The sequence below is a fragment of the Eutrema salsugineum genome, unplaced genomic scaffold, assembly GCF_000478725.1.
Source record: "Eutrema salsugineum unplaced genomic scaffold, Eutsalg1_0 scaffold_2, whole genome shotgun sequence".
NCBI classification, from domain to species: Eukaryota; Viridiplantae; Streptophyta; class Magnoliopsida; order Brassicales; family Brassicaceae; genus Eutrema; species Eutrema salsugineum.
The window spans coordinates 776,038-803,195 of NW_006256829.1; the positions used below are offsets into that span (position 1 = coordinate 776,038).

The following is a 27,158-nucleotide window of genomic DNA, read 5'->3' on the forward strand; positions in this document are numbered from 1 at the left end:
CAATTAATTATATTATTTTAGAACTCATTAGATCTCATAGTTCATGATTTTGTCAATCTAGGTTTCATGAAATTAAGCTCAAACTTTAAAATATTCAACTCATTCTTTTTCCATATATAAGTTGAATCCACAAAAGCATCCGTATGATTCACCGCCAGAACATAGAACCTAGTTCATTTATTAAAACCTAAGAAACTTTAACAACGAAGAATGAGTATTAATTATTTACCCGAGAATTATTTACATGCACAATTTGCGATGAGTATTGCGTGAATTTAAATTAATCAAAAAGGGGGTGCTGCCTGAAAGAATTGAATTCGATGGTTTTGGAATTCGTTAAAAATTAGTGGGTGCCACGTGGAATTCTTACCCTGATAAAAAACAAAAATTTAGAAAATTTTCTACTTATTCGCGCCGGATATATGATTGGAAAACTTCAAGCTATACAGCCATGTGTTATTGGACCCATTTGCCTCTTTAAGAAATTCAACATTTAAGCTAACAGTAAATAGATTTAAACTTCTTACCTATTCCATTTGCATGCTAATCCTTCCTTAAATGCTCCTTAACTATAAATCGATTTTCTGGGGATTTGGTAAAGAGCCAAAATGTTAATTGTTAACAGTGAAAAGAAAAACCATGACTCATTTAGTCATTTATGATTTGTATCAAGGAAAAGTAAAATAATTAAGCAACAAATATACAAGTAAACTTAAAATTACCCCCAATTTTTATACTGTATCATATCAAATATTTAGATATATATATATATAGTAATTTTTGGGTCGAATCTGAAAATCAAAGTAAACCAAAAACACAATAAACTTGATCTATATATAGATTCCACTTCGATTCGATTCATAATATGAAAAATAATTAAGAATCAAAACAAGATTCTGCCTTCCAGTATTTGTATACTTAATAAATGCAGGATTTTGGTAGATGACTCATGACTGTAATTTTCTTTTACATTTCCAGTAATTTATTATCGAGTTGATTATTTTTCTCTGGTAGACCTCTTTGGAAAATGTTACTTGCAATCTCACAAAGTCACAAGATACAAAAATAATAAAGAAAAAAAATCTTAAAGAATAATGAAGAGAAAGAATTAAATATGATTGATAAAAACGTGACCGTTCATATTAATGATCCAACGGCCACAAGTTCTCATGACAAAAGAGCTAAATGCCTCAGAAATTCATATAAATGTTGAGTGGCATTTTGCGCGTTTTCTCATTTTCTTTTATATATTTTCTGGGTTTCTCGAATCGACAAAAATAAAAAAGCGAAGAACTTTATTTTTTATTCGAATCATTCTCGATCCTTTTTCTTCCTCATCATCCTGCCAAAAAATTCAGTCTTTTAAGAAGAGAAAGTGCGAAGAACCCATTTGAATTATGCTTATTTGCAACTTAAATTCTCAATCTTTCACCCCGAAATTCTAAAAGTTGTCTATTTTTAGTAAAAATAATTCCTTCTTCAAGTTGCAGAGATTTAGTAAGTGAAAGGTGAGTTTCTTCAACTTTTGATCTAACTTCTTCTCCATTCATACCATTTCTTTTCTCAGATCTAGGTCGATTCATAACTTTTTCAGTTGATTGTTTTTCTTAATTAATCCCGGATTCAAAGCGCAAAAAAAAATATCGTTCTTTGAGTCCACACTAAATCTCCAAGTTGTTCTCCGTGTTTGACTATTCATCTTCGCGGTTTCAAAAGCTTTTAGTGGGTTTTACTTTCTAAATTTGTATTCCATTGCTTAGATGGTGATAATGACTTTAGTCGCTGTATCTAATTCAAGTAAATGTAATTTAGGAAAACGAAATTGATTAGAGAATTCTGAGTAACATTGTTAGAGTTTGTAAATTCTTTGGAGTCACATTTCCTCTTTGTTGAAAAGTCTCTGTTGTTTAATTTCCCGTCAAAACACAGAGACGTCTCCCAAGATTCACGCAACTAAATGGTCAAAAGTTCATTGATTTCGGAGTGTTAATTAAGTTTTGAAAGAAGCGTATTTGATTTGTTTTATGGATAAGATTTTTGATTTCTTGATGAAGTTTTTTACAACCTGTTTGATAACGTTTTTTCTTGGCAGGTTTTTTTTTCTTCATTAAAAGATGGTGTCACATGAAGAGAACACAAGTATTGTGGAATGGTTTCTTGGTCCGCATCCATACACGTATCCTCCTTATGGCATTGAGTTGATTCAGGAGGAAGACGAAGCTCATCATCATCATCAGACCGGTGAATATTACAGAGAGTATGAAGATCATCGTAGTAGCAGCGATGTAGATAACGATGAGATCATTGCTCGAACACTCCAAGACGATTTTTTGCAGCTTGAAATCGCAGAAAGTAACGATTTTTCAAACCATCATCATCAACAACAACAACAACATCATCATCAACAACAAGAAGGTTATACTAACAACTATAGCAATACTAACGAATATGGTTGGAACGATCAATCCGCTGTGGATTACTCTTCAGGTTATTGAACATGCTCTTCACTGGTTTTTGGTTCTCATGTGTGTGTGTGTTTATGTTTTGGGGATTGGATTACAGAGATGTGTTTTTGGTGTTGTAGAATGGGTAGGAAATGATAACGACCAAGATGGGAGGAGCGATGATTCGGCTAATATCTTTTCGTGTTCAAGCCCGAGTGACACGGATGAGTATGTATACTCGTGGGAATCAGATCAGTGTGATGCTGATGGTGAATTCGGAAGGAGGTTGAATCAGATGGTCCCGATTCCGGTAACTACTTGAAGACGATGATATGTGTAACTTGTTGTCAATATGTTCTATCAGTTTGACAAATCCATCATAAATATATATGCAGTATGTACCGAAAATAAATGGAGAGATACCTCCGGAAGAAGAAGCAGTTTCAGATCATGAAAGACTTCGGAATAGGTATGTATATATTTGTGTTCCATATATGTTTTCTGTTGTATATAAACCATTCTTGATTCCTTGTTTTTTCATTGTTTCAGGTTAGAAATGTTTGACTTTGCCGAGGTCAAAGTTCCTGGAGATGGTAATTGCCAGGTAAATGTCTTCTTCTTCGTTTCATCTCCTTTAGACTTCACTGATCATTTTGAACCTTGAATTCTCCTTTCTCGTCTTTTTTTTTTTCTTTGTCCAGTTCCGTGCTTTGGCTGATCAACTATACAAAACCGCAGATCGTCATAAACACGTTAGGCGACAAATTGTGAAACAGGTTTGATGATCCTTTTGCTACTCGCGAGTCGTGAATCCCTTATAAGCTTTCACAAACTATGTGAACTCATTTTTTTTTTGAAAAATTTCAACTCTTGGTTTAGCTCAAATCTCGTCCAGATTCTTATGAAGGATACGTTCCTATGGACTTCTCTGAGTATCTAAAGAAGATGTCTCGGTAAAATTCTCTTATCCTAGAAACTCCATAACCGCGTATTTTGACCCTGTCTTTTGCTATGGCCTTAGTATCCAAATTTTGAAACAGGAGCGGCGAGTGGGGCGATCACGTTACATTACAGGCAGCTGCAGATGCGGTATAGATTCCCAAACTTATGAAACACACAAAAACTGATCTTCTTCAACTTTCAGTAATTCCATAATTAAAGTGTTTGGTGTAAACTTTGAATCTGCAGTATCGGGTGAAAATAGTAGTGCTAACATCATTCAAGAATACATGTTATATTGAAATTCTTCCTACCTCTCAAGAATCCAAAGGAGGTAAAAGAGTTTACCCCCTCTGTTCTTTTTTACTTGTCTTCTCTTTCTGAATGTTGTTATTACATTGATCTGTTATTTTGCATGTGGTCTGCAGTAATCTTCTTGAGCTTCTGGGCAGAGGTTCATTACAACTCCATCTACTTAAACAGAGGTAAATCCTACACGCCTTAACATATCCTGTTTTGCTTTATTTTCCATCATCTTTATTCATTAAGAGAGATTTCCTTCTTCCTGTTGTTTTTTGTCTTCAGATACATCTGCAACAGAGCTACAGAGGAGGAAAAAATGGTGGCGTTTCGGGAACTAGACAGAGCATGAATCATCATTTTTAAGTTATATTTAATATTTATTGACTTGAGAGATAGAGACAGAGAGAGGATGAACAAAGCTCACAGCTTCAAAGGCTTACAATAATAATAGTATTATTTTGCATGAAAGAGAGAATTGTCTGCCAAAAACAGAATTAACAAATCAAATAAAATACGCAATATTTTCTTGTTAACTGCTCCAACAATTAATTTCTCACTTAACAACTCTTCTTAGTCTCATAAATTAAACCTTGAGGGACAAGAGGAACCGACCAAAATGTAAAAAAAGGTGAAAATAACATCGACATAATCTCTCTCGACATCATTCAAAAGTTCACAACTTAACTTAAAAACACTTAGAAAAAAAAAAAAAAAACTACATTGACGAATCCATAATCTAACTGTAAAGATCGTCGTCATCGGCAGCAGCTGCAGAAGTGGCAAAGGGATCGGCGGCAGCACCACCAGTGGTGCGTCCAGCAGCGGCGGTTGGGTCAAATCTGAACTCAGTTCCAAATCCTCTCGACTGCTGCAGCGTCTGAGCAAAAGCTTGGTACTTGCGAATATCAGCATCACTCACACTCCTCCTTGCATACTTCATCGACTCTTCGAAATGAGCAGCTCTAATCTCTGCAACTTCATCGTCCACCAAATCTTCCTCCATGGCCTCTGGATTCTCGCTCCTTCTACGCTCCCTCTCGATATCCTGAGGAACAAAACAAAAAACAGCCCAGGATTAGCATTTACAGTTTACATTAGTTGAGCCTCTGGATCTTAAGTAAAAGAAATATCTGACCTTTTCGATATTCTCTCTGATGGCGTACTTGCAAGCTCTCTGGCAAATCTCAGTGATATCAGCACCACTGAATCCCTGAGTGTACTTGGCGAGTGCAGTCACATCGACATCTTTAGCAACAGGAGATTTCCTCAAGCACGCCTTGAAGATGTTGAGACGGGAATCCTCATCGGGTAGAGGAATGTAGATAAGCTGGTCGAGTCTTCCAGGTCGAAGAAGAGCTGGATCAATAATGTCAGGTCTGTTAGTTGCTCCAATAATGAAGACCGTCTTCTTCGCATTCATTCCATCCATTTCTGTCAAAAGCTGATTCAAAACTCTATCAGCTGCACCGCCTGCATCACCCACGCTGCTTCCTCTCTGAGTAGCAATGGAGTCGAGCTCATCAAAGAACAGAACGCAAGGAGCAGACTGACGAGCCTTATCAAAGATTTCTCGGACGTTGGCCTCACTTTCTCCAAACCACATAGTGAGAAGCTCAGGTCCCTTGACGCTGATGAAGTTTGCTTGGCACTCGTTTGCTATCGCTTTGGCTAGAAGGGTTTTTCCACATCCAGGAGGACCGTAGAAAAGAACTCCCTTTGATGGAGACATCCCAAATTTCTCGAATTTCTCTGGATGCTCCACAGGGTATTGAACAGTCTCCTGTAGCTCTCTCTTAACATTCTCAAGACCTCCAATATCCTCCCAGGAGACATTTGGAACCTCCACAACGGTTTCACGAAGTGCAGATGGGTTGCTGTTTCCAAGAGCGGTCTGGAAATGTTCATTAGACACAGCCATGGAATTGAGGATTTCGGCGTCAATAGAGTCATCTTCCAAGTCAATCACATCCATCTTCTCTCTGATACATTGAAGGGCAGCTTCAGTGCATAGAGCTGCAAGATCAGCACCAACATATCCATGTGTGTCCTTGGAGATTCTTTCTAGATCCACCTGTTAAAAAAAAGATCTTTAATAAACATTGCTACCAGAGAAAAACAATCAACAAAACATGTATATATGCAAATAGATTATAGATATTTTACATCTTCAGATAGCTTCATGTTCTTCGTGTGGATCCTAAGAACTTCAAGACGTCCGATTTCATCAGGAACACCGATATCAATTTCCCTGTCGAATCTTCCAAACCTTCTCAAAGCCGGGTCGATACTGTTGGGGCGATTTGTTGCTCCCATGACAATAACATGGGCACGCGATTTCAGTCCATCCATAAGCGTAAGGAGCTGAGAGACAATCCTTCTCTCAACCTCTCCATTAGTCTTCTCTCTTTTTGGTGCAATAGAGTCGATTTCATCAATAAATATGATAGAAGGAGCATTCTTCTCAGCCTCCTCAAATGCTTTCCTGAGGTTGCTCTCGCTCTCACCAGCCAGTTTCGACATGATCTCCGGTCCATTAATACAGAAGAAAAAAGCTCCGGTTTCGTTGGCCACGGCGCGAGCAATCAGAGTCTTTCCGGACCCAGGAGGTCCATAAAGCAGAATACCCTTTGGTGGCTTTACACCAATTGACTTGAACAGTTGCGGATGCCTCAAAGGAAGTTCAACAAGTTCCCTAATCTGAGCCATCTGTTTCCTGACGCCACCAACATCATCATAACCGACTTCATCCAGCCTTTCTTCGTCCTCCCTCTTTATTGGTTCACCCTCACAGAAAATCTCTGTATCTGGAGCGACCACACAGTACTCTGCAGGCTCAGTCTCGATTACTTTGAACTCCACACTCCTCATTCCTCCTCTCACTAGGAATAGATCACCCTTCCTCACTGGGCGGTACGCCTCCAGGAAGTAAGCTGTTAAAAAAAAGTAAGTTTTGTTCAGATAGCCTTCCAAACTGATAAAACATGATCTTAAAACAAACATGAACTCTAAAAGACACCTTGACTATGATATGAAAAAGAATTAAAGATTCAAATTAACTTACGTTTCAAGTAAGCATCGAAGAGGTTTCCAGTAACTCCTTCAACGGTATCATCAACTGGCAAGATGTGCACACGCTTACCATACTTGACGTCTGGGCATTGGTGAACAGAAACAACATCTCCAAGTCTAACCCTCAAGTTGGACCTTACGACCTTGTTCATTCTGATCTTAGGTTCCTCACATGACTCATCAGCAAGAGCAATGCAGACTGTGTCCTTCCTTTTCTTACCCTGCAAAGCCGGAAGCAGAACAAAGTAAGAACTCACCGAGATAGAGATCAGTTTCAAAGACAGAAGAAGTTTAGATTTATAAATCTAAGTCGATGCGTTTACAAGATCATAACAACAGAATAGGGTCTTAGTGATGTATGCTCAAGACACAGACAATTCAGCACAATTCCAGACTCGAAAAACAAAACATAAAGGGCATAACGCAACATAGTACTCAATCAGAGGGAATTCCGATTCCAGCATTACATTAATATATGAAAAAAAAAAAGAGGGAACAAAAACCAGACCTTGATGAGAATCGTATCGCCACGGAAAAGCTGGAGCTTTTCCATGGTGGCAGGATGGATAGAGACGACAGAGTTGTCATCGTTGATGGCTTCGTCTACAACAAGTCGGTTTGGAGACTTCTTCCTCTCAAGAATAGCAGTACTGAAATCCTTCTTCGATTTCCTGAAACAAATTAGAAAAATAACAAAACCCACGCAGTCAAAATCAACTTGAAGATGAGATCAGCTAAAACCCTAACCCAAACATCGAAAACCCCCATGTAAAAGATCGAAATTTTATGATCGGGAAACGAGAATCGAAGATCTGGGTACTTACGAGTCGGAAGATTCAGGTTGGTTTGACATGGTGATTGCTGAAATTGAGAAAAGAGTTTTTCTCAGAAAGTTGCGAAATTTGTTTCTAGAGAGATCGATTGATGAGTGTTGAGATAATGGGATCTCAAGGGAGTAGATTTCGGGATTTATATCTGTGTTTCTTGTTGGACAAAGAAGCGGAATTTATTTTTCCTTTTTTTTTTTCTGTTTCGACACTTATTTCCTTTTCTTTTTCTTTTGATAGTCGGTTGGAAAACAAACCCCGTTGTTTAGATTTATCCCTAAATATTCCCATACTTAGGTTTTTACTATTTACACCCCTCTTCCCTTCAAATAATTAGTACAAATTGTAATTTAATCTTTCCTTTGAACTATCAAGAATTTAATAATAAATATTAACTAGAATAATAATTTTATAATCTAATCTCTTCTGTTGTCCCAAAGAAAGAAAAATATAGTGTGGCAAAGGTATCTAGATGTAGTTTAAAAAGTATGGGGTAAATTTGAAACTGAAAGTATCAGAGAGGTGGGGTGTAACAGTTTTCCTCTTAAGGTTCTGATGATAACAAACACAAGAAAGGAATAGAACTATAGAAGTGTAGAGAGGTAGAGGTCTCAAGCAAGCAACACGTTCCTTTTTTTCTTCTTTGCTTACCTTTAGTTTTTTTTGACATATTAGTGGGAAAAATATCAAAAAATACCTCATTTATTTAATTTTTGGAGGAATCACCCATGAACTTTTAGCGTTGCCAGAAACCCATACAAACTATTTTTTCGATGCATAAAAATACATAAGTTTTTTAAAGTTTCATTTTCCCCCCTCTGATTTCACGGCCGTTAACAGACATAACGGAATCAATAAACAGCGTTAATGTTTTGTAGGAAAAAATGCTAAAAAAATACATCAACTATTTAATTTTGCCAGAAACCCACACAAACTTTTTGCATTACCAGAAATCCACACAAACTATTTTTTTAATCTATAAAAATACACAAACTTTTTAAAATTCTATTTTCCCTCCTCAAATTTCACGGTCGTTATGTTAGTTTTTTGTAACACGTGCTAACTACTTTAGGATTGATATCATTGTTACCCCTTAAAAATCTTCAAATCGATTTGGGAAAGAGAAATCTACACCCTAATTTTTTTCTCTCTTTTAGAAATTGAGTGAAATCGGTTGAAAAATATGGTTGGTAGTATAAACCGAGTCGGAAACATTGTGTGTTGTGATATATAAGACTAATAAGAGCAATTCGAGAAGATGATGTATATGTTCTAAACATGATTTATTGCTCTATTAACCACATTTTCAACCGATTTCACTCAATTTCTGAAATAGTAAGAGAACAAATTAGAGTTTAGGTTTTTCTTTTTAAAGGTAATAATGGTATTAATTTGACAATAATTAACACGTGTTATAGAAAATTAACGCAGTTTTTCGATTCTGTTATGTCTATAATAACCGTGAAACTTGAGGAGGAAAAATAGAATTTTAAAAAGTTTGTGTATTTTTATAGATTAAAAAATAGTCTGTGTGAATTTCTGGCAATGCAAAAAGTTTGTGTGGGTTTCTGGCAAAATTAAATAGTTGATGTATTTTTTAGCATTTTTTTTTACAAAAAATTAATGCTGTTTATTGATTCCGTTATGTCTGTTAACGGCCGTGAAATCAGAGGGGGGAAAATGAAACTTTAAAAAACTTATGTATTTTTATGCATCGAAAAAATAGTTTGTGTGGGTTTCTGGCAACGCTAAAAGTTCATGGGTGATTCCTCCAAAAATTAAATAAATGAGGTATTTTTTGATATTTTTCCCTTATCTTATTATTTGTTAATTTTCTTTGGTCTAAAATAGGGTGCCAAGAAAATTTGGATATATATATAGCCCCAAAAACTTAGCTAAGTTAATACATCTTTGTATATAGATACCGGATCAACTTTGAAATTGAAAACAGATTTTGATTATTACGTCATTAAAATTAAAGTACTTAATTTCATAGAATTTGGTTTGTTATCACATTTCTGAAAACCGTGAGCCGACGACCAAAAAAAAAAAAAATACCGTGAGCTCTCAAAATATCTGTGACGACGACCAATGTAGAACTACGTGCCGTTTGTAAACTCTGCGATAATACACGTTGTGCCGTTTGTCTTTTGAGATTTCTCGTATTATAACTACTTGCCGTTTGTTAGACTCGAGTGATCGTCTTCTTTCTACTTTGATTCTCGGCGGAGAATACTCGACGAGAAAAACCAGATCGGAAATCTTCGTAGAGAAAACCATGAATTTAGGGTTCTTGATCGGAGTTCTCGGCGTTCTGATTCTTTCCCATGCCGCTTATTCGACAATCCAATGTATGCCCTCGTTCGAATCCAAATCCAATATTCCAATATGTTCAGATCTACTCTTATCTAGTCTCTTGATGTGGATTTTTCGTTTCAGATAGAGGATTGTTGAAGATCACGGAGGAAGAGTTTTCCGGACCGCCGATGAATGTGAGTATATGATAAAGGTTTCTCTTTTCCTCAATTGTGTTGAAACTTTTTTCAGCAGGATTATGCTTCAATATGTCTTATTGATTGGATTCTTAAGGTTGTTCTGGAGTTGATCGTTGGACTAGCTCTCTGTATGTGGGCTGCTTTGACTTTCCCTGGGAAATTTCTATCGATCCACCCAGACTCGGACGAAAACAGGTTTGTGATCCTGTTTCTCTTCAACTCTCTGTTTCTAGTGAATATTTTTGCTATTGAATGAGAATGTCTCAGAACCATTCACATGTTCACGGATTCGTAAGGAATTTGTGTTCTAGAGATGTTCCAAGAGTCCAACATTGATTGTCTCAGTTAAAAGGATGAATTTGTTTCTGTGTTAGCACTTTTTATAAGCTTGGCATAGAGCTATGGGTCTTATAGAGACATTTTCTAGTTAGATTTGGTCCAATAACCGGGTTGTTCAGTTTAGTCATGGGCATTTGCAAGTTATAGTGAATTTCTAACACTCACCAGCAGAAACACGTAGGTAAAACAGGATTTTTATTTCTATGTCACGAATTCTCACCTATCTTCTTCAACATTCTGGCTCTTATATTGGTTTGGAGTTGGTCTTTGTTAGACGAAGTGAATATCTTCTGTTAACTGGTTCTTTCAAAAATTTTTGCAGGGCGGTGTCTTTACCAGATAACTCGGATTTCATGATATTCAACCATCGTGGCCGACTATTCCCACCGGAGATCGACATGAAGTTTTGATTTTTTTTGGTTTCTTACTGCTTAGTAAACTCTGATTTGTCCAATGTTATGAGATGTTTCCATTTTAGATTCTACTCAAAGAAAGTACTCTGCTTTGCATCAATTTGTGATTCTTGAAAGTCTTGTGAAGTTTCTGTGTGCGTCTCTGTTTAGATTAAGGAAAAATCAACATAACAACAAATGTACAAGTGCCCGCCGGATAGGTTTGGCTAACTAGTATGAAAATACAATTCAGTAAACAACAGATTTATTCACTCCGGTTATCAGCCCCGGAGACAATAATAGAAGCATAACTCAAGAGAACCGGTTTTTCTCAGAGAGATCTAAATGGGCAACGATTGGGTTCTTAACAATCTCTAGCGTGATTGTAACCGTAACCTTTGAGTTTCTATACTCAATCCATTACTGCTTTCTTTCCCCATTTCTTGTCTGAACCCAATAACTAGCTTTGTCGGCAACGACGGAAGTAATAGAGTTGATGTCTAAACCGACATGGTAATCATTAATGTCACCAAAACGTTGGTCCTTAAAAACGTCGAATTTTACAGAAAGATGTGGTTATACAGTGACTTCTTGGAATTGTAACTATTGTGGACAATTAAAGAACTGTTAAGTCGCGAGCTTTGATTAACTTTTTTTTTTTTGGATGGTTGAGAAAGACGTTTATTGACGTTATCCAGAGGCGAAGCAAACAGTGGCGAACAAAGGAAACTTTAATAAGGTAAAGGCAATATGGCGATGCTGTTTCTACACCCTCCTCCTTCACAATGCAGAAGCTTATCCCCTTCCGTTTTCAACACTGTCTCCGGAGATATTCCATCGTCTCGTCTCTCCTTGAAAACCTCCGCCGCCGGAAACTTGGTTTCCCGTTTCCGGTCGAAATCTCTCAGTTTGGTGTTCTCTGGAGCTCTCGCTCTCGGTTTATCTCTATCGGGTTCGTGTCTTTTGTTTTGTTCTTATAATCCTTACGTCTCAACATCTGTTCACACGGAATTGAAACAAGACACTTTCCTTTGATTTTGATTCATCCGTCGTTTTACAACAACAATGTCGATGTGTTGCTTGCTGAAACAATTCAAGCATCACAAAGTTATAAGCTTTGAGTGTGATTCCCTGGCACATCTGAGTCAAGTTTATGACCTGAGTATTGTGTTCCAATTGTGTGTAACTCTATGAGAAATGCAGAAGAGAAGTTTGTTATTCCCAATTCTCAAAATTTCTGAATCTCTTTGTAGGCGTGGGACTTGCAGAGGCGAAAGTCGGCGTCAACAAGCCAGAGTTGCTCCCTAAAGAGTTCACTTCTGTCATAGATGTTGCCGGTTTCCTCTCTAATGGCCAGGTTATGTCCTGTGTCTCAGCATCTACTGTTTGATTTCATTTTTTTCCGCCATTTTAATGCTGCTCCTCTTTGAGAATTACAGGAGAAAAGGATTGCTAAAGAAATCTCTGATCTTGAGAAAGATACAGGGTTCAAGCTTAGAGTCTTGGCTCAAAACTATCCCGAAACACCTGGTATATGATTATATATGCTTGAAGCAACATACTTTGATCTCCATTGTGTTTGCTTGATGGCATTTCTTTTGTGTTTGAAATGAATAGGACTAGCAATCAAGGATTTCTGGCAGGTGGATGATAGCACAATTGTGTTTGTCGCTGATCCGACTTTTGGTAACATGATCCAAACCTCATTGCTAATCTCTTCAAGTATCTTTAATGGGAAACTGATGGGATTTGAAACAGGGAACATACTGAATTTCAATGTTGGGGCTACGGTTGATTTAGACATACCTCGTAGTTTCTGGAGTCGATTGGCTGGGAAATACGGCAACATGTTTTACTGGAAAGAAAAGGCAAGAAGAGACAAGAACACTCTTCTATCTCGATTAAACCCATGATGGTTCTTTTTTTTTCTTTCTTTTTCTTAAGTCTTAATCGTTTACATTATGTCTTGAAACCAGGGAGAAGATGCATCCATCGAAGCTGCAGTGATGGCGATATCAAGTTGCTTACGAGAACCCGTTGGTCCAAACAACTGTGCAGAGATAAAGTGAAGTATGAACCCCTCAAAATGTACCTATTATTAACACTGTATAGATTGGTATCAAGAAGAAACAGAATTTGTAAGAACGAATTACTTCTTCAGTACATTTTCTTGTTGTTCTTTTAAGTACAGTCTCAGAATCTGCTGGGGAATGAAAGTTTCTTGTGAAAGCTTCTGTACTTGTACTGATTCTGCAGCTTGATAGTGATGAATACAAAAATCACTAATATCAACTTGCTATAATAAATGTACCAATGGAAATGACCAAAAAGGCACATTAGTATGTTAACATACTGTACATGGCAGGTCAAAAAAAAAAAAAAAAAAAACATACGGTCGATCTGTGTTCAAAACTTGGTCCCGGTTCTTCAGTGGATGGGAAAGCTTCCAGTTCAGTTACTCATGGCTGCAGGAGGGCCATGGTAGTAACTGGTTCCAGTTACGATCAGTAGCGGGGCTAGCCAAAAAGTTACGATAGTAGTGGCCAATTTCGCCGTTGTAGATCAGTTATGCTATTTTCTTTTGGCCTACTTCAAAAACGATTCCGTTTTTTATCTGATTATCCGGTTCGGTCTGATCAAGATCTTGAGCATTGTACCAAATGGTATTAAAATCAATTTTTTTTCTTTTTACTTTTTTTTTAAGCCCCGAAGGCTTACGTGATGATAAGAAACATCAAACATGTAAAGAGAAGAAAATACTTACAGATGTAACAGATCAACCCACATGTTTTATGTATTAAACCAAAAAAAAATGTTTTATATAGTTATTTTATATACAATATGATAATTTCGAAGAGATGTCACATGCGGATGCCTGTACAAAATTAAGGGGCACGTGCCCCATGCTAATTTTTTTTAATTGTTTTATGTAGTTAAAGTTAAAGTTAATGATTTAAAATGAAAACTTATCATGTGCCATGCTAAACTTTTTATTAAGACTATTTTCTTTGATAAATTATTTTGTTAACTATAGTAAAAAATTTATGTGCTTCATGCTAAATTCATTCCTGGATCTGTTCCTGGTCACATGTGTAATAGCATAATGCATTAGAATATAAGAATGAGTTGAGACCTTTATTTGGATTGTAGTACTGTTCGGTAAATTATTTTTAAAGAAAAGTTAGTTTCAAAAAATTAGAAAATAGTATATTTTCAAAAATCAAAAATATTTCAGATTATTTTACAAATTTCCGCAAAATAACATCTATAGAAAACAAATACAAACAAGAAGAGAATGAAATGATGGTGATAATAAGACATGAGTAAGACGTGAGTAACCCTGATAAAGCAAGAATGCGTGAGAAGAGAGAACACAGCTATGCGAAAAGCTGGTCTCGTAAACTGATTCGGCCAAAAGATAAAATCATTCAGTAATACTTTATTGTTTTTTGAGGAAAATGTGAAAGTTGCATATATAGGCCGACGACGACCTTGCCCTCCATTGATACAAAATCGGAGGTTACAATTTGATAGCTGTAATAATCAGTGTTGGTTCTAGAAAAAAATTTAGTTGAAGGTATAAGTTTATAAATAGGAAAAACAAAAATTAGTTAAGGGCAAAAGAAATTTTTTTACCATTAAATTAAATTTATTAGAACCAAAAATGCATAAATATTAAAGAAAAAAATAAAAAGAGTAGAGGGTACTTGATCCTGATACTATACACCTACATCCGCCCCTGATAATAATTGTTAAAGAAATTGATCGTTGACTTTGTACTAACTTGGGGACAGCCTATAAGCAATTGAAACTGTCACGTGATCAATTTCTAATTATTTTTATACTTATTGTAAACATTACCGATCAAAACCTCACTGATATATTTCAGCCTAATCTCTCTGATATATCAAAGGAACGAATAACAAATCTCTCTTTCTCTCTCTCTATCTCTCTCTCGCTCTCGGCAAACACAAAGACACAATGGATTCAGTTCCAGAGCTGAAGCTCATACCTCTCATCTGTCAACTAATCTCTTTCAGAGAAAACACGAGGGATTCAGGTGGTTCGGAGTCCAAGATCATATCACTCATGGTTAAGGTAATCTCTGTGGTCAGCTCAATGGATTCTGAGCCGGAGCCGGAGTCGACGAAGCTGATGACACTTGTTACTCAAGCAATCTCTGTGTTCAACTCCATGGATTTGGATTCTCAGCCGGAGCCTCTGTCGAGGCTCATAACAATGTTCACTAAAAAACTATCAATGGACTCGGATTCTGACGACTCAGAGTTGCTGTCACTCTACTATGAAACATTCAAGCTGGATCCGAGGCCGGAGCTGATATCAATCATCCCGCAGATAGTCTCCCTCTTCACCACAACTACGGATTCGGAGTTGACCCCGCTCGTTGCTGAAACGTGGAGGCTCAAGTCTCCAGAGTCGGAGTTCATATCACTCCTTTCTCAGATGATTTCTCAATATACATCGGTTGGACAGCTTGCGTCGGAGGAAAACAGCTTGGAGATGTTTCCAATGGTCATCTTACAACTAACACTCACGAGTCAAATAACCTCTTTCATGTGCTCTTTGGATTTAGATTCGCAGCCAAAGCCGCAGACAAAGGTCATCTCACTCCTTACTCAAACAATCTCTGTGGCCAACTCCATATCAGAATCGGAACCGGAGTGGGAGTGCGTATCAGCCATGACTCAATCCATCCCTCTCATTCGCTCTATGGATCCAGAGCAGACGCCACCGGAGCAGCTCTTCTACTCCTGACTACTGTAGCTTCTCACATATACTCTATGGATCCCGATTCCGAGCTCGGTTCACTCCTTAATCAACTATTTGAATTCGCTTACCCTGAGGATTCGGAGCCGCCAGAGGAAGAATGGGAGCTGGATCACCTTATTTCTTTGTCCCCTCAGTTCAAAGTAGAGCTTGTTCAAGGAAAGTTCCACGTCACTCGAAAAGTTGAGCGGAAGAGAAAAGAAAAGGGGCAATGTCTACCTGGAAACCGGCAGAGAGTCTACTTAGCGGCAAGAGCAGGAGGAGAAGAAGCCACCCATTTCTTCTGCAAAGATTGCAATGGCGAGGACCATGAAGAATGTGAAAAGACTCCTGTTGAGGTCAAACACCATCTCCATCCAAAACATTCTCTTCAACTTGTCTCCCAGAAGAAGAAGAATAGGTCATCCAGAAAATGCTTCTGTTGCGATGAAGATCTCGACAAGATCTTTTATTATTGTGAGGCTTGCGATTATGCTATGAATATAGTTTGTGCGGACATACCACCAGTCAAAACGATACACCATCCCAAGTGGCATGATCATGCTCTTTCTCTGTTTCCAAGACGGGCTTTCTTAACCTGCAACGTCTGCGCCTTGGCCGATGCAAGCTCCCCTATCTATATGTGTCCCCCTTGTGATTTTGTGGTCCATCTAAGGTGTATGAATTTACCACGTGTCATAAGGATATCTCGCCATCCTCACCGTATCTCTTTTACCCCTTCTTTTTCTGACAACCAAGGAGATTGGTCTTGTGGTGTTTGTCGCAAGCATATCGACAATGATTACGGAGGTTATTCTTGCAACAAAAACGATTGCTCCTATGCGGCTCATTCAAAGATGTGCCACACAAAGAAACGTGTGGGATGGCATAGACCTTGATGGAGTGCCAGAAGACATTGAAGAAGAAGAAGTTGAGGAACCTTTTCTTCGGATAAGCCATGGAATCATACAGCATTTCAGTCATCGACAACATCATCTGAGACTTGATGAGAACACCGGTGGAGATTACGATGACGATAAGGAGTGTCAAGCATGCGTCATGCCAATCTATTTCGGTAAATTCTACTCTTGTGTGGAATGTGTTTTCATTCTACATGAAGCTTGTGCCAATCTTTCTCGCAAAATACATCACCCAATACATCCACATCTGCTCACTCTAGTGAAATTTTTACGATAACTGCTCAGCTTGTCTTTGGTCGTGCATAGCTGGTTTCTTCTACGAGTGCGGTAAAGAAGGATGTAGTTTTAAGCTGCATGTCCAGTGCGCCACAGTTTCTGAGCCACTGGTCCAAGAAATTCATAACCATCCTTTATTCCTTACATCTAAACCAGGAGAGCAAAGTGCATGTTCGGTTTGCAGAGAGGCAAGACCTGAATTCACAAACGAAACATTCAACTGCATTGAGTGTGAAGCTTGCGAGAGAAGAATAAATCCAAAGGAGCGGTTTTATAAGTGTGATGAGTATTGTTGTAACACTTTACACATTGAATGTCTGATTGGGAAGGACTTATACATGAAGTCTGGTTCGTGTTTCGACCTTGATGGAAATAAGCTAGCTATTCTGCGCAACAATCATATGTCTCGACCATCTTGCTTCGGCTGTAGGAAGCGATGTCCATACAAAATAGTTGTGCAGAATGGCGTATTAAAATTTTGCTCCATATCTTGTGTATAGAGGTGACCAAATAAATAGCTTGGTGGTTATTGCTCTTGCTGTATTTAAAATAATAGTTTGGAGTTTTCATTGTTTATATTGATTGGTCAAAATGAAAGACACATTACATTATGTTAACATACATGGAAAACATTAAAAGATGCTTGAATTAAGTTTTTGAGTTTTTTTTTTTTTTTTTTTTTTATTATTTGATACTGGTTTCCTCTGTAATGGCGAAGTTATGCTCATATCAGGTTCAAGAAGGAAGAAGAACACTCTTTGATCTCGATTAACCCAATGATCAAAGATATTGAGAATACAAAATTACTAATATCAAATGTATAGGTGGAAATGATCAAAGACACATTCTTATTATGTTAACATACATGGCAAACATTCAAAGAAGCCTCTCTTTCTCCTCTCAGTTAAAATAGAATCAATTAGATGGTTGATCTGTATTCAAAACTTGTTCCAGGTTCTTCAGTGGATGGGAAAGCCTCCAGTCCAGTTACCATGGCTGCAGGAGGCCCACGACGACATCTCTGCTGCATCTCATCGACAGCTTCAGATGGTCCAGAGAAGAGTGCTTCTACCGAACCGTCTCTGCGGTTCCTGACCCATCCCTTTATCCCGAGCTGCTCTGCGTTCTCGACAGTCCAGTTCCTGTAGCACACTCCTTGTACTCTTCCCTTTATCACCATCCTCACCTGCACCAACATATTGACATTTTTCAGTTCATTTTACCAAAGAACCAATATAGTCTTGAATTAAGTTTTTGAGTATTTACTAGATATTTATCCAATCGCCATGGTGATTCAAAGAATGACAAACCAGCATCAATATACCAATGAACTGAAACCTGACTACTTGTAGATAAATATATCAAAAACAGAATAACTTCCATGACGCATCAGATGCAAAACAAGAGATATGAAAGATGGATTGTGGTTACAGAAATTAGCATGTGATCTTTGCTTCTCTGTCTTATCTTTTGATGGTCTCAAAACAAGTATGAAACTTTAACAATTGACCAATGAAAGAGTCTACAATCTGAACAAGCAGCAAAGTTTCATTTAAACCATTAATCTCATTTACATGTTCGAACCGATCACAAGTAATAATCTCCACTAATAAAAACGAAAACCATTGCTCGCAAGCTCTGGATCAATGAATCAAATGGAGAAAATCCATCATCAACAACTGTAATTTCAACAGGAATCAGACGGGCTCTATGCCCTAAACCACTAAAGAAAGTTACAATTCCAAGACGTCACCGTTTTGGAAGAATCGGATTGCTGGGGAGCCCCAGATTCAGCCTGAGATGACATGGAGGAGAGAGGAGGAGATGAGCGAAGCCAAAGAAGAGAACTAGAACCACGATGAACAGCGGAGATGCAACGACGGCGAAACGAAAGAAGAGTTTGATTCCGATGATGAAGGAGAACGGAGAGGCTACGAGGATTATGGGTTCTCAACAGTGAATCAGAGATGTGTGGAAGCTTCCCGAAACTCAGGACTCTGATTCGATTTACGACACTCGAGCCCATCGAGCATTTGGATTTCTCCGTTGGAGAGAAACTCTGTTAATTAACGATTTCGGTTTTGCATCATTTTCCGGTTTGATTGCTTGGTGCGGTCTGATCACGATTTTGAATATGGCTATGTTTTATGAAATTCATAGCGGCCCACTAGAAATGAATAAACCCATTCTGAATGCCAGCCCATATTCAAATTCGTTGAAATTAAAAGAAGAAGAAACTGAAACTGGAAATTTTCGAATGGAAAATCTTATTGATGATGGATCATGTAAAATCAAAGTCAGTCTAACATTTAATAAGCTAGATTCAAAGTGTTTGACGATAAATAAATAAAAAAAACTCATGGAATGGTCAAATTAGTTTCAATCGTTTTTTTTTTCTTAGAAATAGTCAAAATTCTAATAAACGTGTACTGGACTATAGTAGCTTCCTCGTATAAGATAGAGGAGGACTCTCCAGTTTGAGAAATTAGTTTCAATCTTTTTTTTGAGAAATAGTCAAAAGTCGAATAAACGTTTCTTGATCTAACAGAGAAGAGACTCTACTTTTCACTTTTGAGCCTTACGAATTTGAACGACTCATATGTTTATTGAGTGTTTTTTTTTTTTATCAAGTAAGAGAGAGATTATAAATGGACAAATTAGTTGGACCAATCATAAATTACTATCTTTTATTAAAAAAATATATATAAACCGATTACAGTAGTTAGTGTAAAACGAAACGAGGTGGAAACATGATTGCACGTGTGGCTGCGCGACCAAGTAATGTTGAAATAAGTCGAATTTCCATATAATATTGAAAAAATTGTTTTAATACAAGTCATTATATTTATTTCCAAGATTGTGACATAGTAGTGATATGGAGTATTTAGTTTGGTTTTGAGTGACCAAAAAAAAAAGAAAAAAAAAAGTTTGGTTTTTGAGTTTCTTTATATCGATTTAACCCAGCTTTTTCTATATAAGGTGATTAAATTTGGATATCGGGGTATAGTTCCCCTTATCGAACAAAGTTAAAAAATAGCTTATGCATATAAATAAATATAATATATATTAAGAAGAAGAATATACATAAACCAATTTTTTGAAAAGAACAAAATAAAATGTTAGATTCAATTTTTCAAATGATTTACATATGGATTATGTAAACTGTTTATTAAAATTTAAATATAAGGCGTTTAAAAAAAAAGAATCAAATATTATATAATTGATACTAAAACATTGACATATACTAAAATCAGAAGATTATAAATTTAAATGAGATATCCAACTACAGAACCAAAAAAAAAAAAAATCTTCTACGTTCACATAGTCTATATTTAAAAAACAGATCTTCAACGTTCATATAGTCTATATTTAAAAAACAGATCTTCAACGTTCATATGATCTTCAGAATAAAATTGGCAAATAATAGAGGATGAAAAAAAACAAATCAGAGCATATATGTGAAAAGGAATATGTATATATACTTGTCTACTGTCAACACCTCACATGTAGTGATCAACTAATTATTTTTAGTTTTTAGCACCCAGAAAAAATTGAAAATAAAAATAAAAACTTGTTCTTATTTGGGAGTTTAATGGAGCACAACTACACAAAAAGAAGACCTTTCTAATTTCGCAACTATGAAATTCCAGCTGTACAAAGTGGTCTCCGCCACCGGTGGGGGATACTCGTGCCGTGCAATCTAAACCGAGACAAAATTGCCATGTGGGCCTGACGTGGACCGGTCCCATTAATTATAACATGTCAACATTAAACCCCACATACATTAATCATACATCATCATGGAAATCCGCATCGTTTGATCATGGTTCTTGCTCGTTCAAGAATAAAGCTCATAAGTGAAAACCACATGTTGATCATCATAATTTACATCATTCTACAAGTTTTTAACGGCATCTACTAAATTGCCTGCCATATTGATCTCATATCAGGATGCGTTTTTCGCTAATTAAGTATTATCATCGCATCCTACTTATTATGATTTGTAAAAATTAGTTAGAAAATAAAACTTGCTAGTGAGTACAAAATGGTAATTGCAAGTAACGAAAAAGTGGTAATTCTATGTCACAATCAAAGCTGAGTCAGAAACACGTGTCGTTTTAGTTCATGGTCTCTCTCACCTTACTCTCTGCGTCATGATGCCACTATATTCAACATTTTTTTTGTTTATACTGTCGCTGATGGATCTTCTTTTATCAAATTTCAGATAATAATCTTATTATTCCATTATTATATCGATATAAGTAGGTGCTGGATTAGGTTTTCGCATCAGCAAATGATTTGGAGGAAATTAATATACAATTTGTTATGTATTTATGTTCATATGTTATCTTTTGGTGGAGCTCACATATGACGTTATAGTTTCGATTTTTCTACAATAAAAAATTCGAAGAATAATGTAATAAGTTAATTAGGTATTGGCAATGGGGTATTACCGTATTAGATAACAAAGGAATAAGTGGTGCATCTCTCCAAATCAAAAAGATTACGCTGTTAATTATATATTTTGATGATTTCACCTTTCATTTATATTTAAATAAAACAAACACTATATATATTCGAATATTCACATATTCACAACATAGTTTCTGTTTTTTTTTTCCCTTAATCAATCAAATTGTCTTTTGTGATTTGTTGCGTGCGACAATGACAAGGGAACAATATTTTTTTCATTGTTAAAGAGGTTGAAAAACAAAATTAAAGTGTGTAATATTTGTATATTATCCGAGAAACAAGTTTAAGAATTTAGTAATGCAAAGGACGCAAAAATACAAAATGTCTGCTGATGTACGAAACAGCATGAACCCTCACATCTTAAAATCATTATTGGCGTTTACAAATAATAATAACAATAAAAATTTTGAGAGACACACACGTAAACGTGATCATACGTCGGTCCGTCCAAATAACTACTCACTCACATAATCTTAAATTATACTTTATTAATTATGTGGCTTTTGTCATACGTATATATATTTTAAATGTACTAGATTATTAACCTGTGTTATATAATCATATCGTAGCTGGTATAAAACTCCATCAAATCGTTTTTTTTTCTTTTTCATCAAATCGTTTTGTTCTTTAGTTCAACCTTTAAATTAACCGTTATATGGTTAAATATTGTAGAGTTCATTTATTGTTGCATTTATTCAATTCAGTATTTGGTGTTTGATCCAGAATATCCCGCCCCCAAAATTTAAATAATCAGTAGAAGACAGGTTTAAGAAAGATAAGCTTAATCTGCCCCCACTAACTTTAAATGAGTGTGAAAGGAACCAACAATTTTATTAACGAAGGGAACGATTACATTTAATTGGTTTTCACCTCACTGTAATCATTTTATCATTTCCGGTCATGCAATTCTGGATGCTTCGCGACTACTCTCGAACGAGGACTGTTTAGCAATTGACATTAAATATAAAGAAAATATATCTAAAAATTGATACCCGCGGATAGGGTTGAATACTTGAATGCTCGACAGCCAATCTTGTTAAACCAAACAATGTGATATTTTTTTGTTCTTTTGCAAATTATTGGTGAAGGTATTTGTTAGATGCAAAGACAATTTCGAGTAGTTCATGACTAGTGAATCAAATTATTTTGCTAGAGATATATTCATCAATTTCATTTAGAAACTTATAATATATTACAAATGACAGTGTTCTGCTGCAATAGAGTAAACTATCCGTAGTACATACAACATACAAGACTACGATATATGGTTCGATATTATTGTTTGGTCGAAGGATGGTTCGACTTATATAGCAAACTAAAACGTTTTAGAATAATTGCATCAACTGTCCAAAAATTCCATATTTTTTCCGAACTCTTCCTCAATAAATGGCGATTCAACAATGAGTAGTATTATTGAGGATTTCTGTGTAGTATTCGTCGTCCTTATCATCACCCAGATATCTAAGTCATACCTACCTAGGAACACGTATAGTATATAGTATATACAAGACTGGTTAAAAGTTAGAACAATTAAATATCTATTTTTAAAAGAGTCAATTGAGACATAAAATATTAATTGGTTAATATATTACTCTCTGTCATTATATGTATCTATTGGAGAATGCTAATAGTTATTTGTCCCTTGGCAATTGTGGCATTTCAGACCACTCACAAGTTTTGATGATCATGTCAGATGAAGACAGTTTTAACTCTAGCACAACTTTCCCTGATCAAAACATCTATTTGATCCATAAGTTATGATTAATTAACTTCAACAAAAAAAAGTTATGATTAATTAATGTTATTAACTAAATTCAACCTCATAACTTCTTTCATACCTAACATCCATAAATAATGTCTCCATCGACTCTTCCTTTTGGCCTTATTAACCAAGGAGTCAAATATCGTTTCCAATTAATACAAGCACATATTAAAATATATATATATATATATCTTTGAATGCAAGTTGTATGTGTTTTATTAGGTGTTAACCATTATAGAGTTACCCTTTATGGTAAACGAAAAGCTATTACATATATGATCCTGATAAGTAGAAATTTCTGGAAACAATAAAGATGATTTTACATACAAAACTAACTAAAGTTGAATTCTAAATCAGCTTTTTCTTGAACATGGTTCTTAAAATAAGAAAGATCAACCAACTATTCGTTTTAAGGAATTACAAAATTCAAATGCTGCCCAACCAATGTCTTTCTAAATATGCCATTTGAGATTAAACTATTTGGCTTAAGAAGGAAGCGTATCATACCACACGAGAGAAGCACAAAAAAAACGGTACAATACAACACGCCATAGGGGGAATAAACAACCTTTGGTGCATCTCTGAAGACTTTGATCAGCAATAAATCATTACCTACCTATTCATAAATTCTTACGGCCTTCGTCTACGAACATTCCAACGGCTTTTATCTGAGAGGATATATAACATGTCTCTTATATCAACCATCGGCTGATTAATAAAATATAGTATATATAGATTATGTCATTAATTATTGGTCTAATATATAGCATAAACGTTGCGTTATAAAACCAATCTATTCGAAACAAAGACTAGTATGAAATGAATTATTCTTCACCCATTGTGATATTTGATTTGATAACTGCCTTCTATACGACTCTTAATTTTTGTCGGTTGTGTTATTGATATTAGATATTCATCCTTACAAATTTTAAAATTTGAAACAAAAAATACGAGTCGATGCTATAAATGCTGTATATACACATAAAAACAATTTAAAAAGATGCATAAAAGCTTAGGAGTAGTTTGTAATGATATTTTGTAATAGACTTTCAATTCCATTTCCTCTTTACATCAATGTGGGGGGCCGGTCATTTTCCTTACCGTGCAATGCAAGATGTTTTTCTTGGAAAAAGAAAAGAAAGTTGAAAATACCAAAAACATCATTTTTCATTACGATCACTTGAATATTAGTACATAGCACAACAAACGTTATAAAACAGAGGAGGATCCGATCTTATAGTACGTAGTAGAAACTAATATACAGGTATCTATAAAGTCTAACCAACCAACAAATCAACCCAATCTTCGCCTCTCAAAAACCGGTTCTACCCGGCCAATCTCGCCGGTTTAGATTACCGGACTCGGAAGTTTCCGTGCTTTCGTAGTATAAAATTTTGTCAAATTTACCATTCTCCCCCTATATTTCTGAGTTATTTACAATTTCCTCCCCTCTCGTTTTACTCACATCACAGAACAACCATTTGGATTCTCATCACTGAACATCTCAGGCGCACGCATGTGAGCGTAAGGATCTGCATACCCTTGGTGGTTCTTATACGGTGGTGGTGGCGGCACTTCTTGTCCATACCCTTGGCCGTATCTTTGATTCGTATACGATTCGTGTACGTATCCTTGGTTCGTATACGGCTCTTGTACATACGATTGAGATGATTGACCTTGCATCATGTAATGTTGACCGTACACTTGTCCTGGTGGGTAGTAATACATCGGCTGTGGTGGATAACCGTAACCGTTGTACTCCGATTTCTTCACATCCACCGTAGCACCACCGTCTCCTCCTCCTGCTGCGGCGACTTCTTTCTTCTTTTCGCCACCACCGTCCTTCTTTTCTCCGACATCTTTTACCTCTTTCTTTTCGCCAGCACCTTTGTCCTTCTTCTCGCCGCCTGCTGGAGCCGCCGCCGCTGCCACGGTGGCTCCGTCCTCTTTTTTCGGCGGAACAACTTCGACTGTGCGTTTAAGCTTCTCGTTGAGATAAGGAGTGAGTTGTTTCACGTCTATTATTCCCTTGACTATCACCAAATCCTTGGCACTATCAATGGCGACTGAATTAACCCCTGTGATTAAAAATTCAAACTTTAGTTAACTATAATTTGTAATTAATAGAATAATTAAGCCTATAGATTAGGCTAACCACTTCTCAGCTAATCAATTTAATTTTTTTCCGATAAAATAGTGAATAGAGAAGCTACCTATAGGCAGTTCAACCTAATTTAAGAGTATTATAATCTTCTGTTGCTTCCGTTATCTTCCATTACCAACCATATCAAGTTTTTTTTTTTTTTTTAAAGGAATTTAATACTAAGAAAGAACGCTTCAGAAATGGATTTAGTATCATAAAACTCACCCTTAATTTTGTTGACTATTCTTTTGATTTTGTGTTCACAACCTTCACAATGTAATTTCGTCTTCAGAACCACCGTACTCTGCATCCACATCAAAGGAAAATAAGATTAGAAAAACGACGACCAATCTCTGGTTTATTTTTTAATGATAATTGGAGGAATAATTTTTTAGTTATCTTTTTTTAAAAGAAGAAAATCTCATCCAATGGATATGGATTAGAACGAGTGTAAAGACCGTAAAGTTTTGAAGTGCACACACGTTACAGACCACAAGCAAATGGACTGACGTATGAAACTTAAAATATAATTTATACTTTCGCCATCTGACTTTTAAAATTGTTTTTTTTATTATATATATATGTGACAAAAGAGTTTTTATATTTCGAAATTTGATATTTTCTTCTGAAAAAATTATTACAAGAGATAAACACAGATAGAGATATTACCTCTTTTGGTGGAGCAGGAGCTGCTGCTTTCTTCTCTCCTTCCTCTTTCTTCTTCTCATCTTTCTTCTCGGCGGGTTTCTCATCGGCGAGCTTCTTCTCAGCAGGTTTCTCATCCGCCGGCTTCTTTTCACCGCCTCCACCGCCCGAAGGAGGAGGAGCCTCTTTCTTCGGCGCCACTGTAGAGACAAGTTCGACCTTTCTCTTAATTCTATCGGCGACTTTGTCCCGAACTGCCGCTGGATCTACGTTTCCGATCACCGTCAATTTGTTGGCCGCGTAATCAATCTTCACATCTTGCACGCCTGAATTTATGATAAGAATCAGAGAATTCGCGTTAGGGATTTCAAACAGAGGCGATTTGCAGAGAATCATAAACTCAAAATCCCATGGAGAAATTTCAAACCCTAAGCGAATTAGAACGAAAACAATCGATTTCAGAGAGAAATCAATTGCAAAAATTTGATGAGTATATACCTTTGTAATGCTTCAAGAGTCGTTTGATTTTCTTCCCGCAACCTTCGCAATGCATATCAAGCTTCATAACGACGGTGACTCCACCATCTCCCTTTTTCGCATCGACCGGCTTCTTCTCTCCTTCAGGTTTCGTCGCCGTTTCTTCCTTTTTCTGCAGACATCACAAATCGAAAGAGGAAATTGAAATCAAAACATTTAAACAACAGAAACAGAGAGAGATCGAAGATCAGATACAGAGAGATGAAGAAGAAGAAGTTGAAGAGTAGTAACTGACCTCGCCCATCGTAGTTAGATAGAATCAGGATTTTGATATTTCCTTTTTTGGAAGAATTCTTCTGAATATACTCTCTGGAAGAAATAAACCGAGAGAATATTTTGTTTTGGTTTGGAGAGGAGGAAAAAGGGGAAAGAGAGGAATATATAGACCGAGATGTGTGTGATTAATGATGATGGTGATGATACAACTTTTATTATGATGATGTGTATATTATATTAATCACATATACAACACGAGGTCAGGATTAGTAGGCGGGTTTTTTGTTTTCATGCCGTCGAGTTGGACCTCATCATTAAATGGGCCCTTTTCGACTACGATAAACGACGACGTTTGAGAAACTACGATGTTTAAAAAAAATTGTCTTACCTGACTGAAGTGATGGTAAATGACGAAACCTCCCGGCCCATTGAGTTTGACTTGAGGGGTCAGAGTCAAACTTATTTTGAACTGCTGAAAGTTTTCTATGCTTGACTACTTTAAACTACGTTTGGTAGTTTTTTAGCATGTGGTTTTTCATTTCTCCAATATAACTAACATCTTGAAATCCAGATTAATTTTCATATACATCTACAAGTAGTTTAATAGAAAT

At 36.4% G+C, this 27,158-nt stretch overlaps 7 protein-coding genes across 8 annotated transcripts; 4 read left to right on the top strand and 3 right to left on the bottom strand.

Annotated features, from left to right (window-relative positions):
- Positions 1-1,259: 1,259 nt before the first annotated feature.
- On the top strand, positions 1,260-4,219 carry LOC18016942. 2 transcript variants are annotated; one of them, XM_006398715.2, is made up of 11 exons: positions 1,260-1,508; positions 2,093-2,487; positions 2,585-2,754; positions 2,840-2,913; positions 2,994-3,048; positions 3,146-3,220; positions 3,324-3,397; positions 3,485-3,533; positions 3,633-3,717; positions 3,812-3,868; positions 3,969-4,219. In XM_006398715.2, the coding sequence occupies exons 2-11, from the start codon at positions 2,115-2,117 to the stop codon at positions 4,022-4,024; spliced, it is 1,068 nt and encodes a 355-aa protein (XP_006398778.1). In that variant the 5' UTR covers positions 1,260-1,508; positions 2,093-2,114; the 3' UTR covers positions 4,025-4,219. The 2 variants fall into 2 exon arrangements, with proteins under 2 accessions (XP_006398778.1, XP_024012693.1); XM_024156925.1 differs by lacking the exon at positions 1,260-1,508 and having other exon boundaries at positions 1,969-2,487.
- On the bottom strand, positions 4,199-7,740 carry LOC18016943 (cell division control protein 48 homolog E). The gene is made up of 6 exons (XM_006398716.2): positions 7,580-7,740; positions 7,264-7,426; positions 6,748-6,976; positions 5,850-6,616; positions 4,822-5,757; positions 4,199-4,731 (listed from the first exon to the last, which is right to left on the bottom strand). Exons 1-6 carry the CDS (start codon positions 7,606-7,608, stop codon positions 4,423-4,425), a joined length of 2,433 nt encoding a protein of 810 aa, XP_006398779.1. The 5' UTR covers positions 7,609-7,740; the 3' UTR covers positions 4,199-4,422.
- Positions 7,741-9,781: 2,041 nt separating this feature from the next.
- Positions 9,782-10,952, top strand: LOC18016944 (membrane magnesium transporter). Its single transcript, XM_006398717.2, has 4 exons — positions 9,782-9,933; positions 10,022-10,074; positions 10,172-10,272; positions 10,739-10,952. Exons 1-4 carry the CDS (start codon positions 9,861-9,863, stop codon positions 10,824-10,826), a joined length of 315 nt encoding a protein of 104 aa, XP_006398780.1. The 5' UTR covers positions 9,782-9,860; the 3' UTR covers positions 10,827-10,952.
- A 510-nt stretch (positions 10,953-11,462) lies between these two features.
- Positions 11,463-13,024, top strand: LOC18016945 (thylakoid lumenal 15.0 kDa protein 2, chloroplastic). The gene is made up of 6 exons (XM_006398718.2): positions 11,463-11,760; positions 12,062-12,165; positions 12,248-12,338; positions 12,426-12,494; positions 12,567-12,676; positions 12,785-13,024. Exons 1-6 carry the CDS (start codon positions 11,559-11,561, stop codon positions 12,875-12,877), a joined length of 669 nt encoding a protein of 222 aa, XP_006398781.1. The 5' UTR covers positions 11,463-11,558; the 3' UTR covers positions 12,878-13,024.
- Positions 13,025-14,789: 1,765 nt separating this feature from the next.
- Positions 14,790-17,358, top strand: LOC18016946. The gene is given in 4 exon segments (XM_006398719.2): positions 14,790-15,570; positions 15,573-16,429; positions 16,431-16,765; positions 16,767-17,358. Coding segments are annotated over 4 exon segments (2,478 nt in total). The 3' UTR covers positions 17,272-17,358.
- Positions 17,359-17,515: 157 nt separating this feature from the next.
- Positions 17,516-18,882, bottom strand: LOC18016948. Its single transcript, XM_006398721.2, has 2 exons — positions 18,525-18,882; positions 17,516-17,957 (listed from the first exon to the last, which is right to left on the bottom strand). The coding sequence occupies exons 1-2, from the start codon at positions 18,795-18,797 to the stop codon at positions 17,691-17,693; spliced, it is 540 nt and encodes a 179-aa protein (XP_006398784.1). The 5' UTR covers positions 18,798-18,882; the 3' UTR covers positions 17,516-17,690.
- A 5,270-nt stretch (positions 18,883-24,152) lies between these two features.
- Positions 24,153-26,683, bottom strand: LOC18016949 (heavy metal-associated isoprenylated plant protein 6). Its single transcript, XM_006398724.2, has 5 exons — positions 26,567-26,683; positions 26,293-26,443; positions 25,819-26,120; positions 25,375-25,453; positions 24,153-25,084 (listed from the first exon to the last, which is right to left on the bottom strand). Exons 1-5 carry the CDS (start codon positions 26,573-26,575, stop codon positions 24,468-24,470), a joined length of 1,158 nt encoding a protein of 385 aa, XP_006398787.1. The 5' UTR covers positions 26,576-26,683; the 3' UTR covers positions 24,153-24,467.
- Between the last annotated feature and the right edge of the window lie 475 nt (positions 26,684-27,158).